The following is a 12,511-nucleotide window of genomic DNA, read 5'->3' on the forward strand; positions in this document are numbered from 1 at the left end:
GTGAACATAGTATTCTCACGACCCTGTGCGGTGCCGCCGTGTGTTTGCATCACTACTGTGAGAGTGTTGCCTTCACTCTGTGCTCTGTACTGTTGGTGAGCGCCACCGTGTCCATTAGCATTGTTCACTGTTCAAAGGGTCAATATTGCTGGATGTGGACGTGTGACCTGATTTTTTGCTCTCTTTGATAACATCTTGTGGCTTTGTTTTATCTTGGTTAGGAATTCTCTTTTGTCAGCGAAAGCAAGAGATGCGATCCGGTCGAATGTTTCTGAAGCAGAGTGCGGTATTCGTGACAGGAGCACGAACACCTTTTGTAAAGTCATTTGGATCCCTAATGAGACTTGACAACGTGCAACTGGGTGCTGCTGCTGTTGGAGGGCTTCTGAAGAAGACAAAGTTGGACCCAAATCATGTGGACCACATCGTTTGGGGCAACGTTGTTCTGCAGCTTGATGCCCACAACTGTGCGCGAGAAATCGCCATTGAGTTAAACCTCCCCAAGCATATCACTGGCCACCTGACCAGCATGGCATGTGCAAGTGGTCTGAATGCCATGACGCAAGCAGTGATGATGATTGAAAGTGGCCACGCTGACGTCGTGATCGCCGGAGGAAGTGACAGCATGAGCAATGGACGGTTGGTGGCACCCGCATCTCTCTCTTACGGATTGGCCAGACTCACCATGGGGAAAAAGAAGGGTTTGGCTGCGCTTCCCATGTTCTTTAAAGAGGCTGGATACAACCCATTGGCGTGGCTACCACGCCCCATGGCGTTGGAGGAGCGGAGCACAGGCAAGACAATGGGATGGCATGGTGACATCATCGGCGAGCTTAACCAAATTGCACGTGCAGATCAGGAAGAACTTGCAATCAAGTCACACAAGAATGCAAGTGAGGCATTGAAAAAAGGCTACATGAAAGACGAGGTTGTCTCAGTCACCGTGGACAAGAAGGGCCAGTCTATGGAAGTGACTAGGGATGAATATATCCAGTCAGATGTGGAGAAAATGAAGCAAAAACTGCCAACACTGAAGCCAGCGTTCCGCAAACCGAATGGCACCATCACCGCAGGAACATCAAGCGGCCTGACCGATGGTGGGAGTGCCATGCTATTGATGTCTGAGGCGAAGGCGAAACAGCTGGGATACCCCACCGATGTAAAGATTAAGAGCTGGCACTACTCTGCTATTGATCCGTACCCACAGTTGCTGCTTGCACCTGTACTTGGGTGGGGTCCTGCTCTCAAGCGTGCAGGCCTCACGACGAAGGATATCGACCTCTTCGAGATTCATGAGGCGTTTGCTGCACAGGTGCTTGCTACCATTAAATGCCTGGGCTCTCAAGAGTTCTTTGAGAAGTACGCGGGGACAAAAGAAGTGACTCTGAAAGAGGAGTTCGATTTCTCCAAGCTCAATGTCAATGGAAGCTCATTGGCGCTTGGCCATCCTTTCGCAGCAACTGGAGGTCGGATTGCGACATCGCTGGCGAATGAGCTGCGCCGTTCGGGCAAGCGTCACGGGCTCATCAGCATATGCGCTGCTGGTGGGTTGGGAGGCGTTGCCATCTTGGAGCATACACCCAAGGCCAAGTAGTCAGGTGACACTTTTAGTGAGCAAAGTGCCTCTGTCTGTGTATGTCTCTTTCATAAACCATAACGAGGCCATCAGATTGCAATCGTTCTTTCCTCCCCTTACTACTATGCATGAGCGTGACGTTATGTCTTACCAAATGTTGTTTTTAGTTCCAGTTGTTGAATGTGCCGGTCTTGTGTCTCATAGTGCTATAAGTTTGACCCTGGGTCGCACCACAAATGCTTCTTGACAGCTGTGACATGCATTACCGATGTGCTGTGATCTTCCCTTTCTAACTCTCTTGATTCACAGGAGGAAGTAACGATGATCGTATGGGCTGTAGGTACCACCAATAAGGCGAAGGTTGAGTGTGTTGCTACAGCCGTTCGTACTTGCTTCCCGGATAAGCAGCATGATGTCAGACCTGTGCCAGTGGCATCTGCTGTTCGCGCACAGCCTATGTCCGCAGCGGAGTCTCAGCAAGGTGCACGATACCGCGCCAATGAGGCTCTGCGCCTCATTCCTGATGCTCACTACGGGGTAGGGCTGGAAGGAGGCCTAGAGAAGATAGAAGAACGTTGGTTTGAGTGTGGCTGGATGTACGTGGTGGAGCGATCGACTGGACGGCACGGGATGGGCTCTTCCGCACGTTTTGAAATGAGCCAGAGGCTAATGTCTAAGATTCTTAACGAGGGTAAGGAGCTGGCAGAGGTGATGGACGAGCTGACAGGCCAAACAGATGTGAGGTCTGGGCAGGGTGCAATGGGGATACTGACAGCTGGTTACTTGAACCGTGCTGACTGTTATTTGCATGGACTATTTTTTGCACTTGCTCCATTCCTGTCCGACCGAAAGTACTGGGATAAGTGATAATTACTTTTTGGTGCATGAACGGAGCATTCAACTCCACTCTGAAGGAGTGTGTATGCTTTTTTTTTCATACCATGATGTATTTGTATCGCCACATTCCTTTTGTTGTGTATCTAGGAAGCAGTGATGTTTACGCTGATCGGGGTGGGACTTGGCGATGCCAGCGACATTACCCTGAAGGGCCTTGAGGCTGTGCGAGAGGCAGACATTGTATACTTGGAGGCCTACACATCGTTTCTCATCAACAGCTCCACGGAGGAGCTTTCTACTGCATATGGAAAGCCTGTTTTAGTTGCCGACCGTGAGATGGTTGAGAGTGGTGAGGTGCTGCAGGAGGCCCAGCACAAGAAGGTTGCACTGCTCGTCGTTGGTGACGTCTTTGGAGCTACTACGCACTCCGACTTGGTGGTGCGCTGCCATGAACAAGGCATCAACTGCCATGCAATTCACAATGCCTCAATCATCAACGCTGTTGGGTGCTGCGGACTGCAGCTCTACCGTTTTGGACAGGTGCTCTCTCTCTGCTTCTGGACAGAAACGTGGCGGCCGGACTCGTGGTACGACAGGCTGAGGTCCAACCGGGAAGCGGGTCTCCACACCTTGCTACTGCTTGACATCAAGGTAAAGGAGATCTCTGATGAGAACCTTGCACGTGGCAGAAAGGTATACGAACCACCGCGCTACATGCGCATTGCCCAAGCTATTGATCAGGTACTGGAGGTTGAACGGAGAAAGGGGGGTGGTGCAGTAGCAGAGGATGGAAGCACTATGGCGGTCGGTGTGGCTCGTGTGGGATCTAAGACACAGCAGATTGTTGCTGGAACGATGCAGGAGCTGCGAGAGGTTGACTTTGGTGGGCCGCTGCACTCCCTGATAATCGCCGGTGACATCCATGCCTGTGAGGCTGAGCACGTGAACCTCTTTCGTTTAAAGTAAAAAACTGTGCGATGCCGCAGCGAGGCGAAAACAATGGTAACAACCCTATCCTTTCTGTTTTTGTTTTTGCTGTTCTTCTACATTGACCTCTGTATGCTACTCATCTATGCTTTCATTTTTGTACCTCTGTGACGTGTGCGTGTCTGTGGAAGCAAAAGGGGTCACATAGGGTCTCCTCTTGCGTGAGGAGAAGCAATGCTGCGTGGTGCCACAAAGACTCTGCGTTATGTGCACCCCACCGTTGTTGTGCTGAACTTTTTCCCTCTAGGAATGTGCAGCGGGCCCGTGAATGCGCACGTGTTCCTCCCGAGTAACAATTTCGACGGTGGCACAACACACCACATGAAGAAGATACAGGGACAAACGAAAGACCCTCAGCTCGTCCCGTCACGTGATGATCTAAAACTGCGCTGCGAGTACTGTCGCTTCCAGTGGATTCATGACACGCTGTGTGTTCGCTGTCCTGCGCAGCCCGTGCATAATCAGCGTGAGATGTGGTTGCAGCCGACATGGATGTGGGGTAAGCAGCAGCCGTACCATTACTACAAGTATATGCCGGCGGTACGCAACCCCAGGACGGGGATGCCGTTGGCGCGTGAGGATGCGTCGGGCATGAACAACGAGCGACGTTCGCAGGGGCTTACCACGAGGACGCTCAATATCGAGAAGGAGAGGCGTGGCATCTCAAGGGCGGTGTGCAAGATTGGAAAATACAATACCCGCTGGCAGACACGTTTCCCGTTCCCCATGTAGTGCGGCGTATGAACTCTTCACCCATTTTTTTTTTTTAGGAGTGCTGTGCACACCCAACCGCATCGTGGTGGAGGTGCGTTGCTTTCACGTTGTGCCTGCTTCTTCCGTTGTCTCACCGATTGAGATTGTGAACAGCGTCGCAGGAGAAGCGGCGAAAAGGAAAGGCCTCAGTGGGAGGAAGTCACATAGCCACAAACATACCTACGCAAAGGTAGTGTAAACGTATGAGCGCGGACCCTGATGCACCGGCGGATCCAAACCGGCGCAGCGGAGGTCATGTGATCCGAAACATGATCTACCAGCACGACAACTCCCACAATCTCGAGATTGTAACCGGCTGGAAGGATCAGGGCACGCGGGAGTACAACCAGCAGATTGTGCCCCCCGCCAAGTTGGATTTGCCACGGAGGCACCCCTGCCACGATCTCAACACGCAGTTGCTCCGCTGCAGTTTGGATTGCCCCGAAGAAATGAAGCTAGCGGGGCGCATCGCCACCTGCAACACAGAACGCAAAGCTCTGATGGTGTGCCTCACACGGAACAAAAAATGGAAGGAAGAACCCCCATCGTCATGGTACAGATTCTGGTGAGAGAGAATTGGCATCCCAGTATGAGGTGCTCAGAACGACATGCTAGCTGCTCTGAAGCAGGGACCTGCGACACACAAAGAAACCTCCCCCAAATGTTCTTCTGGAAACTATTCTTCTTCTTTCGTTAGGACTCACTTTACTTGTCACCACACACGTTCACACGAAGCAAGAAGAGAAGGTAAGGAAAGAGGGAGTGATACAGCTTAAATCCGAAAAAAAGTAAGAAATGCTCCGCCGTACGTGCCCAGCTGTAAGCTTCACCACATCCCACCGTGCCCTTATGCTCCGCACGAGTCGTCCGCTTCTGGGCGGTGACATGCACTCTCTGGAGCGCTTCAAGGCTGCGTGGGATGAGACACCCATTCACCTCCTCGGCGCCTCGCGCAAAGAGGCATTTGAGTGGCACTGGAAGTGCATGTACCAGCTTGGCCTCCGCGACACGACTCGTATGACAAAGCTCCGCGTGGTGATGAACTGGGGTGCACTCTTCTCGTTCCTGTACCTGACATACATTTCCGTCTTCTACGCGTCCTTCTACCATGTGTACTTTGAGGACTGGCCGGAGGAGTTCAAGCGTGAGAATGCACGTGCCTATGCACAGTCGAAGGGTGGTGATGTGTGGGCGGCTGATGGTAAATTCATTCGGCCGTACTTCCATATCAACCCGCCGATGTTCACTATGACAAGCGACGATCTGTAATAAGATGTTGCAAAGGGGGACTGAAGACATGGAACATTGTGTGTGGCGTAGAATTGGCTTCAAGGACAGACAGGAATTCTTTTTCCATTTAGTGGAGAAAGCGATTTCAGTATTGCATTCGTGCGTAGTTATTATCTTTTCTATTAGGCATTTTAGCAGTGGGACGCGGGGTTTCATTCCACTGCTGTCTTCACCACTCTGGATCCATTTTGAATACACGCAATCAACAACTACTAGAGGGAGGAGTGGTGAACGGAAAATGTGGAAGGAGGTTTCAATTTATTTTGATCCATCCACTTTAGTGCGGGTCTGGTTGCAAATGGGAACGTGAAATAGTGAGGTTATGACATTTGCTTTCCCCAGAGAATAATGGAAAATGCGACTGTGACTTCTTTTTGGCGTGGTTGTGTGTGCGTTTTTGTCAACCAGACTTTCTTCTCTCTTGGCGTTTGTTGGCTTTAAAAGGGGAGTTATTGGGGTGCGGCGGGCTGAGGGCTGCTTGGACGGATTGAAGAACACAACTAGGGAACCCGGCAAAACACACAAAAAAAGGAGTGATTGCAATGTTCGCTGTAAGATGTGAAGCTGCCTCCTTGTGGCATCCGGCAGTGCACCACAGTTTGCTGTTGCTGCGTGCCTTGAAGCAGCGCCACACACTTGTGCTGGAGCCCTCTGGCGTGGCAACAGCTCGGACGGATGCCTTTTGGCGACTCTCACAGTACAGCAGCCGCCTTACCATTTCTGCCCCTGAGAATAGTAGCAGTGGCGACGGTGGTGCACCTATGGACGGGAGCAGGGGGGAGTCCAGTGATGCATTGTTGCACGTTCCACAAGATGGACTCCAACGCGTACACGATCCACAACACATTCTATACTTTTGGGATTTGGCAACCTCGTTGCAGCAGCAGCGGCAGCAACAGCAAAAACATAAGCAGTTGCAGGCCTACTTGGATGCAGCTGTCGTCACTAGCCAGATTTTAGGTGCCGTTGATGATGTTCTCGTTGCGCTTAGCAGTGGTGAGATGGAGACAACGCGGCAGACACACAGCCACCTGATGGATCTCGTTGCCCGCCTCGACACCTCTCTCCATGGCGGTGATGACGGTGACGAAATGGTGCAGGAGATGGAGGACTGGAGTACGTGGCCGCTCTTCACGACGTTGCAGTTTCTGGTGGAGGAGGGCGGGCTGCTGCTTGGCCCGTTCCCTCGCATGGCTAAGGCGTATCTCCATTTGCGTGAGTCGAAACCGGTTGTGGCGCACACACGACTCGTCGACCGCACAGTGGCGTTGGCGCTGAACTCTGAGGATTCTCCTGCACAACCGCCAACATGGCCACACCGAAGTTTTCTCCGCGAGGTGCAACGGCAGCTGGCGGACTACACTGCCAACCCTGCCGAGCGTATGATGGCAGGTGTTGTCGGTGAGAAAGGGCCGTTGAAGGCGCGGGTAAGCGGCGCCCGATTTGGCTTGCAGTCTGTGTCTGCACGCACGCCCTGGACAGTGCAGCAGCAACAACTGAGGAAGCCGTAGTGGTTGTCTGAGTTTGATGTAGATGCGTATTGTATCACGACCGCCTTGCGGGGGCTGGTTTTATTCTGCCTTTGTGTCAGTGACAAACGCTTTTTAAATCTCTCTGCGACTGTAGCTTTGCGTCACCCTGTGTGACATAGGGAGTTTGATAGCGAGATGAGCCGCAATGGTGAGCTGTGCCTCAAGAAGGTGATTGTGTCGTACTGCCCAAGCAGCGGATCACCGAATGTGCGCCAGTTCCTTGCAACACATTTGCCCCGCTTTCACGCGAAGTACCCGAGCGTAACGATCGACATTCGCCCCCGTCTGTGGGCGGAGACGAGCATGACCGGCGTCTACCGCGATGGCAGCGAACGGGCCTGCCAGATACGGTACATGAGCCCGATGGGCATCTGGCTGCGCCTCAACCGTCTCGTCAACACTGCGAATGACTACGACCAGCCGTTTTCTGCCGCCCACCTGCACTTCCAGCGGCGCTCGGTGCAGGGCACGTGGAACCCATGGCTCTGGCACTACGAGACGGAACGCCGCCGCACAGAGGTTCCGCAGTGGCGCCGCAAGCTTTCGGAGGAGGAGTGGGACTACTACATCGGACAATACAGCGCACAGATGAAGCACGAGGAAGAGGAGATCCAGCGGCGGGTCACAGAGCACACCGACATTCCTGAGCAGAGCACCATGGAGGTACAGGAGCGGTGGAAGAAGCACGTGATGCCGCGCCTGCAAACGGACGTGGAGTTTAACCTCGCGCATTTCAAGCGTCAACATGCCAAAGGTCAACGGCCTCAGCCGGTGTCAATGGGAGAGTACAAACTCTTCTCCGTGCCTGACCACCGCGAAATGGGTCAGGATGCCGTTGATATGATGCGGCGTAGAGAGGCGAAACATCTGGAGGAGTGGTGGCGGCAGCGGAAGGAGCAATTGAAGCCGCCCAAGTGATAAGATGGGAGTGAAGCTGTAGCGGAATGAGTGATGGCGAATACGATTTGATCCGAGTGGAATTGGTGCGACTGCGATGAGGTGCTTGTCAATGATCACAACAAAGAGGGAGAAGAAGGGGGTGAGGCGGCGAACGGATATAATGCACACTGCACCTTCGTCTAGTCAGAGGTTCTTTTCTGCAGTGGCTGGATTTTGTCAAGTGCCGCTGCCCACGTGCATTGCCTGCTGTCTTTTGGCCGGCATCAGCGCAGATACCTGTCTTACAACCTGCTGAGGGCTGGTGATGAGTAACAACGAGTATCAAATATCACATGGCTGTCCTTTTTTATTCCCGTTTGATGCCTGAGGTCCGGCACCTTTTTCCTATTTCGCTCTTCTTTGTGTGCGTGCAATTAGACCTTTCAAAGCTAATGGTATTCATATCGCCTGTACACAACCATGTGGAGAATATGCCATACACATGTAGGGGGAGGCTGGGAGAGAGACCCTGCGAAGTGCACCTGGCGTCGTGCCTGTAACCTGCACTCTTTACAACATGAATCCCATCCCTATTGAGGACCAGTATAGTGTGCGCGGGTTCACCGTTGTCGGGGAGGTTTTTTTGGATGAATACATTTAATATCTTTGCACATATGTATCCGGGACGAGGCCACACCTTCTCCGCTGCAGCGGGCTCTATGGTGTCGCAGAGTTATAAGCCGTAGTGGAGGCACTTGAGTAGATTCACGCGGATGGGACGTACCCAATAGAAAAATAATATCGACTCCTCCTGCCAGCTGCCATCACGGCACATACTCTTTGCGGCCAACGCAATCATCCAAAACAGAAGTGCTTCTGACTTGATATGCAGTCAGGCACGGGGGAGGAGCTCTTTCCTCACGAGTGTAGCCATGTAAAAACCTACGGAGGCTTCATGACCGTCTGTCACGACTACATGAGTCTTATTCGACCCACACTTCTGCCAGGAACGATGGAATGGGGGTGTTTTACTGCACTTACCATGCTCTTTGGTCAAACTCGTCTCTTCGATGCTACCCCGCACCACACTGTGGATCATATTTTGACTTGTTAATTGTTGCTTTCCACAGCTGCATGATATGCCTCGTGGTGTGCACTCCGTTTCTCATGCATTCTCTTGTTACCGTCATCGGTGCTAGCCACAGCCTTCAATGCAGGAAGCATTGCTTGTCATCGTCGTATTCGTTGTCGGCCCTGTACGTGTGTGTGCTTGCTTGTCTGGACTCCGGATCTGGTCTTCTGCGGAATCGCGATAATGCTACGCATCGCGAGGCCTAACATCCTTCGGGATTACAAGTAAAATCTATTTCATCTGTTTTTGCTGAAACTGAAGGTAAAAACTCCTATTTTCCATTTTGTTTTATTCTGTTGCTGCATTCAAGGGGATATTTTTGTGAAGGAGTAATGCTTTGGCTTCGACTCGCGAACCTTCGTATGGATTACGTGTTCTCGTGTGTGTGTGTGTGTGTGTGTCGACTTGCACTGCTGGAATTGCACGGAACGCACATAATACTGGGCCACTGAACCGAGGCACTCCCCACGNGTGTGTGTGTGTGTGTGTCGACTTGCACTGCTGGAATTGCACGGAACGCACATAATACTGGGCCACTGAACCGAGGCACTCCCCACGCCACGATTCTGCCTCTCATTCGAGCTCTGTGGTAGTAGAAGCATACTCTCTTCTCTCATTCTTCTCTACCTACTTCGCTATACTGGGTGTGAAGAGCAGTTGTGCCGGTTACGTTCAAATACAGCTGAAGAGAAGAGGAGGAGGAGGGGGGCGGCGAGGTGGGCAATCTATTGTCATCTCTGGACCCCCAAAGTAGTGATATTTATCTAAACACTTTTTTTGTATTCAACTCCATATAGGGTGCGTACGACGTACACCCACACACCCACACAGACATCTTTGATGGAGGGAGGGGATCGGCGAGAAGGGCCGCTAAGCGCGTGGCCGCACGACAACATCAGTGAGCTACCATCATCGCTGATGGAGCCGTCTGTAGTAACGGTGGGCGTCGTCCCGTTGATTTCCATCACCGACGCGCTACGACGCGGTGAGCAGTTGCATCAGAACAACATGGGTTCACAAGGCAACATATCTATGCTGTCAACGGCGTCCCGTGCGAGCTCCTTGAATAATACGGTGCGGAGCTGTGGCTACAACAGCCTGCATAACATGCTAGGTCCTGTGCTGGATGTGCCGGAATGTATAATCATTCCACTTAATAGGCTGCGGTTGTTCCATTCCCATGTTCTGGGCAAAGGCGCCTTTGGAGAGGTGGTGCGCGGGGAGCTCTACGCTACCAGTGCCGCGGTGGACCACTTGCCCACTAAAACAGCCTTTCCACGCTTTCCTTTTAGAGGCCATCAGAAGACTGGCTTGACGCAGGGGTGCAGCGCCCGCAGTAAGGGATCCTGCAGCGAGGGCCGCCATAGCATCGTAAGGAGCCCTGAGGTTGATGGACGGACACAGCGCACCAACAGTGGCAGTGAACCCCAATTCTGGAGCACTTGCGAAGCAAAGAAGCCACCTGAGGGCCAAGGTGGCTCCCGTTTAATGGAAGGCGGAGCACGTGTGCCGCTGCAAATACCACAAGCACTACCACCACCACCGCGTCAGCTAGTGGTAACTCCACCGATGGAACGGTTGAGTTGTCAAACAACACTGGACGATGACGTCCTGAGTGAGACAACGCCCCCTAGTCTGCAGCCGCCCTTCTGTACCACGTCAACTGTGAGCGACACAATGCCAGCGTATCACCAGTTGAGTACCTCCACGTCCTTTGCGACGGACGGTCCACCCAGGGCGGTGGCGGTGAAGCGGATCGACAAGGCACGCCTCTCGCGGCGCCAGAAATTCATCTCGTCATTTCAGACAGAGCTGCACTTCGCCGCCACGCTTTGCCATCCTTCCTTTATCACTGTGCACGGCGTGGCGGAGGAGGATACGGAGCTACTGCTCGTGATGGATCTCGCGGAGGGCGGCACACTCGAAGACTACATCAAAACGCGGGGCCTAGAGGATACGCTCACTATGGCCCCGCGCTTCCTGGCTGATGTTGTGCTGGGGTTGGAGTACCTTCGAGCTGTTGACGTTGCCCACCGCGATATCAAACCATGCAACATGCTGCTCACAAGCGACTACCACGTGAAACTCGCCGACATGGGCACCGCGTGCCACCTTGACGACGACGCCTCCAACACATTTGGCGGCACCGCTGCGTACATGTCACCGGAGGTGGTGGAGATGGGCAAGGCGAGTGCGACGAGTGATCTGTGGGCGATGGGATGCGTGCTGTTTCAGATTTTCGTTGGCCGCCCGCCGTTTCAGGGCGGAAACTGCATGTTTGTCATGCGCAAGATCAAGGAGTACCGAGACGGCGACCTTAACTACCCGCCGTACTTCCCGGCGGAGGCGAGGGACCTCGTGCAGCAGCTGCTGCGGCGCGAGCCGAACGACCGTCTTGGCTCCAGCGCAACGGGTGGCTTTGACGCACTCAAGGCCCACCCTTTTTTCGCCAGCATCGACTGGTCCTGCGTGCTGCAAACTTCCAACATTGAACTCTACCACGCGGACTACTTGACGCAGCTGCAGGGCCTTCTGGAGGCGGGTGAGAAGGTCGTGCACTGCTCATTAGTGCTCAAGGAGAGTAAGAGATTCCTTCGGAAGGTGTCGCGGCAGTGCCTGCTCGTCATCACGGACCTCCCGCGTCTATTCTATGTGGAGGTCGCAACACGCGTGGTTAAGGGCAATATCCCACTCACACATGAGGTGTACGCGGAGGCTGAAACCATAGATAAATTTCGAGTCGTGACGAAGGAGCGGACGTACGAATTTAGCGACCTCAACAAGCGTGCCGGCTTCTGGGGAATGTACATCAACGACTACGTCAAGCGGTGCCCTGTGACGGGTGATGGGGACACTACCGCTCCACAGAAGCGAAGAATGTCCAACAGCGAAGACAGCACTGAAGAAAGTCTCTTGCTGAAGGACCTCCTTGTCGCGATCGCGCTGCATTCACCAGTCTGCAAGGGCATTGGCAACACCGCTGGCGTGCTGTTTGACCATTCAGGGGAAGCAAAAGGGGGGTGCATGGACGGCAGAACATTTGGCCGCCGTCCAAAAATGTAATACTATGGCCTACAGGCGTCCCAGGACAGTTTCCACGCATTTTGAAATTGCGTGTAACGCGCATTTGTTCATTTTTTATTACACAGGGAGAAAAAGTACACGGTGTCCTCCATTGCGTAATGCGGCGACAACGGGGGATATCAGAAGCAGCAGCAGTATCAGCAACAAAAAGAGAGTGGCACAGTAAGTGTAGAGTCCTGGAGAAGGAAGATGGGATGGGCATGATCATGGCGAACCCGGATAGAGTATTACTTGCTTTCATTGTGCAATGCCACGAATGAATGGACACAGTACTCCCTTTCACACCATCCTTTTTTAAAATTATTATGAATCTTTTGCTGCTCCAACTGCTATTGCTATTGCTATCAGAGGTGGGGTTGGGGAGGGGCATATGCACCCACACATCCGATGAGGGAGGGGGCGTCCAGGGGAACAAAACAAAAGCTTACAAACAAAAAAAAA

General features: G+C 52.9%; 11 protein-coding genes across 11 annotated transcripts; all 11 read left to right on the forward strand.

The window, feature by feature from the left end:
- Positions 1-250: 250 nt before the first annotated feature.
- Positions 251-1,594, forward strand: DQ04_01571000 (putative thiolase protein-like protein; the record flags this gene model as incomplete). The annotated part of the gene is made up of 1 exon (XM_009310862.1): positions 251-1,594. The coding sequence occupies one exon, from the start codon at positions 251-253 to the stop codon at positions 1,592-1,594; it is 1,344 nt and encodes a 447-aa protein (XP_009309137.1).
- A 303-nt stretch (positions 1,595-1,897) lies between these two features.
- On the forward strand, positions 1,898-2,443 carry DQ04_01571010 (hypothetical protein; the record flags this gene model as incomplete). The annotated part of the gene is made up of 1 exon (XM_009310863.1): positions 1,898-2,443. One exon carries the CDS (start codon positions 1,898-1,900, stop codon positions 2,441-2,443), a length of 546 nt encoding a protein of 181 aa, XP_009309138.1.
- Positions 2,444-2,569: 126 nt separating this feature from the next.
- Positions 2,570-3,379, forward strand: DQ04_01571020 (diphthine synthase; the record flags this gene model as incomplete). Its single annotated transcript, XM_009310864.1, has 1 exon — positions 2,570-3,379. The coding sequence occupies one exon, from the start codon at positions 2,570-2,572 to the stop codon at positions 3,377-3,379; it is 810 nt and encodes a 269-aa protein (XP_009309139.1).
- A 195-nt stretch (positions 3,380-3,574) lies between these two features.
- DQ04_01571030 (hypothetical protein) lies at positions 3,575-4,132 on the forward strand (the record flags this gene model as incomplete). Its single annotated transcript, XM_009310865.1, has 1 exon — positions 3,575-4,132. The coding sequence occupies one exon, from the start codon at positions 3,575-3,577 to the stop codon at positions 4,130-4,132; it is 558 nt and encodes a 185-aa protein (XP_009309140.1).
- A 224-nt stretch (positions 4,133-4,356) lies between these two features.
- DQ04_01571040 (hypothetical protein) lies at positions 4,357-4,722 on the forward strand (the record flags this gene model as incomplete). Its single annotated transcript, XM_009310866.1, has 1 exon — positions 4,357-4,722. One exon carries the CDS (start codon positions 4,357-4,359, stop codon positions 4,720-4,722), a length of 366 nt encoding a protein of 121 aa, XP_009309141.1.
- A 226-nt stretch (positions 4,723-4,948) lies between these two features.
- Positions 4,949-5,422, forward strand: DQ04_01571050 (cytochrome c oxidase VIII (COX VIII); the record flags this gene model as incomplete). The annotated part of the gene is made up of 1 exon (XM_009310867.1): positions 4,949-5,422. One exon carries the CDS (start codon positions 4,949-4,951, stop codon positions 5,420-5,422), a length of 474 nt encoding a protein of 157 aa, XP_009309142.1.
- Positions 5,423-5,426: 4 nt separating this feature from the next.
- DQ04_01571060 (hypothetical protein) lies at positions 5,427-5,753 on the forward strand (the record flags this gene model as incomplete). The annotated part of the gene is made up of 1 exon (XM_009310868.1): positions 5,427-5,753. One exon carries the CDS (start codon positions 5,427-5,429, stop codon positions 5,751-5,753), a length of 327 nt encoding a protein of 108 aa, XP_009309143.1.
- A 232-nt stretch (positions 5,754-5,985) lies between these two features.
- DQ04_01571070 (hypothetical protein) lies at positions 5,986-6,954 on the forward strand (the record flags this gene model as incomplete). Its single annotated transcript, XM_009310869.1, has 1 exon — positions 5,986-6,954. One exon carries the CDS (start codon positions 5,986-5,988, stop codon positions 6,952-6,954), a length of 969 nt encoding a protein of 322 aa, XP_009309144.1.
- A 156-nt stretch (positions 6,955-7,110) lies between these two features.
- Positions 7,111-7,893, forward strand: DQ04_01571080 (hypothetical protein; the record flags this gene model as incomplete). The annotated part of the gene is made up of 1 exon (XM_009310870.1): positions 7,111-7,893. The coding sequence occupies one exon, from the start codon at positions 7,111-7,113 to the stop codon at positions 7,891-7,893; it is 783 nt and encodes a 260-aa protein (XP_009309145.1).
- Positions 7,894-8,871: 978 nt separating this feature from the next.
- DQ04_01571090 (hypothetical protein) lies at positions 8,872-9,192 on the forward strand (the record flags this gene model as incomplete). Its single annotated transcript, XM_009310871.1, has 1 exon — positions 8,872-9,192. The coding sequence occupies one exon, from the start codon at positions 8,872-8,874 to the stop codon at positions 9,190-9,192; it is 321 nt and encodes a 106-aa protein (XP_009309146.1).
- Positions 9,193-9,826: 634 nt separating this feature from the next.
- Positions 9,827-12,049, forward strand: DQ04_01571100 (putative protein kinase; the record flags this gene model as incomplete). Its single annotated transcript, XM_009310872.1, has 1 exon — positions 9,827-12,049. One exon carries the CDS (start codon positions 9,827-9,829, stop codon positions 12,047-12,049), a length of 2,223 nt encoding a protein of 740 aa, XP_009309147.1.
- Positions 12,050-12,511: the final 462 nt, after the last annotated feature.

The sequence above is a fragment of the Trypanosoma grayi genome (assembly GCF_000691245.1).
Source record: "Trypanosoma grayi strain ANR4 Tgr_157_V1, whole genome shotgun sequence".
NCBI classification, from domain to species: Eukaryota; Euglenozoa; class Kinetoplastea; order Trypanosomatida; family Trypanosomatidae; genus Trypanosoma; species Trypanosoma grayi.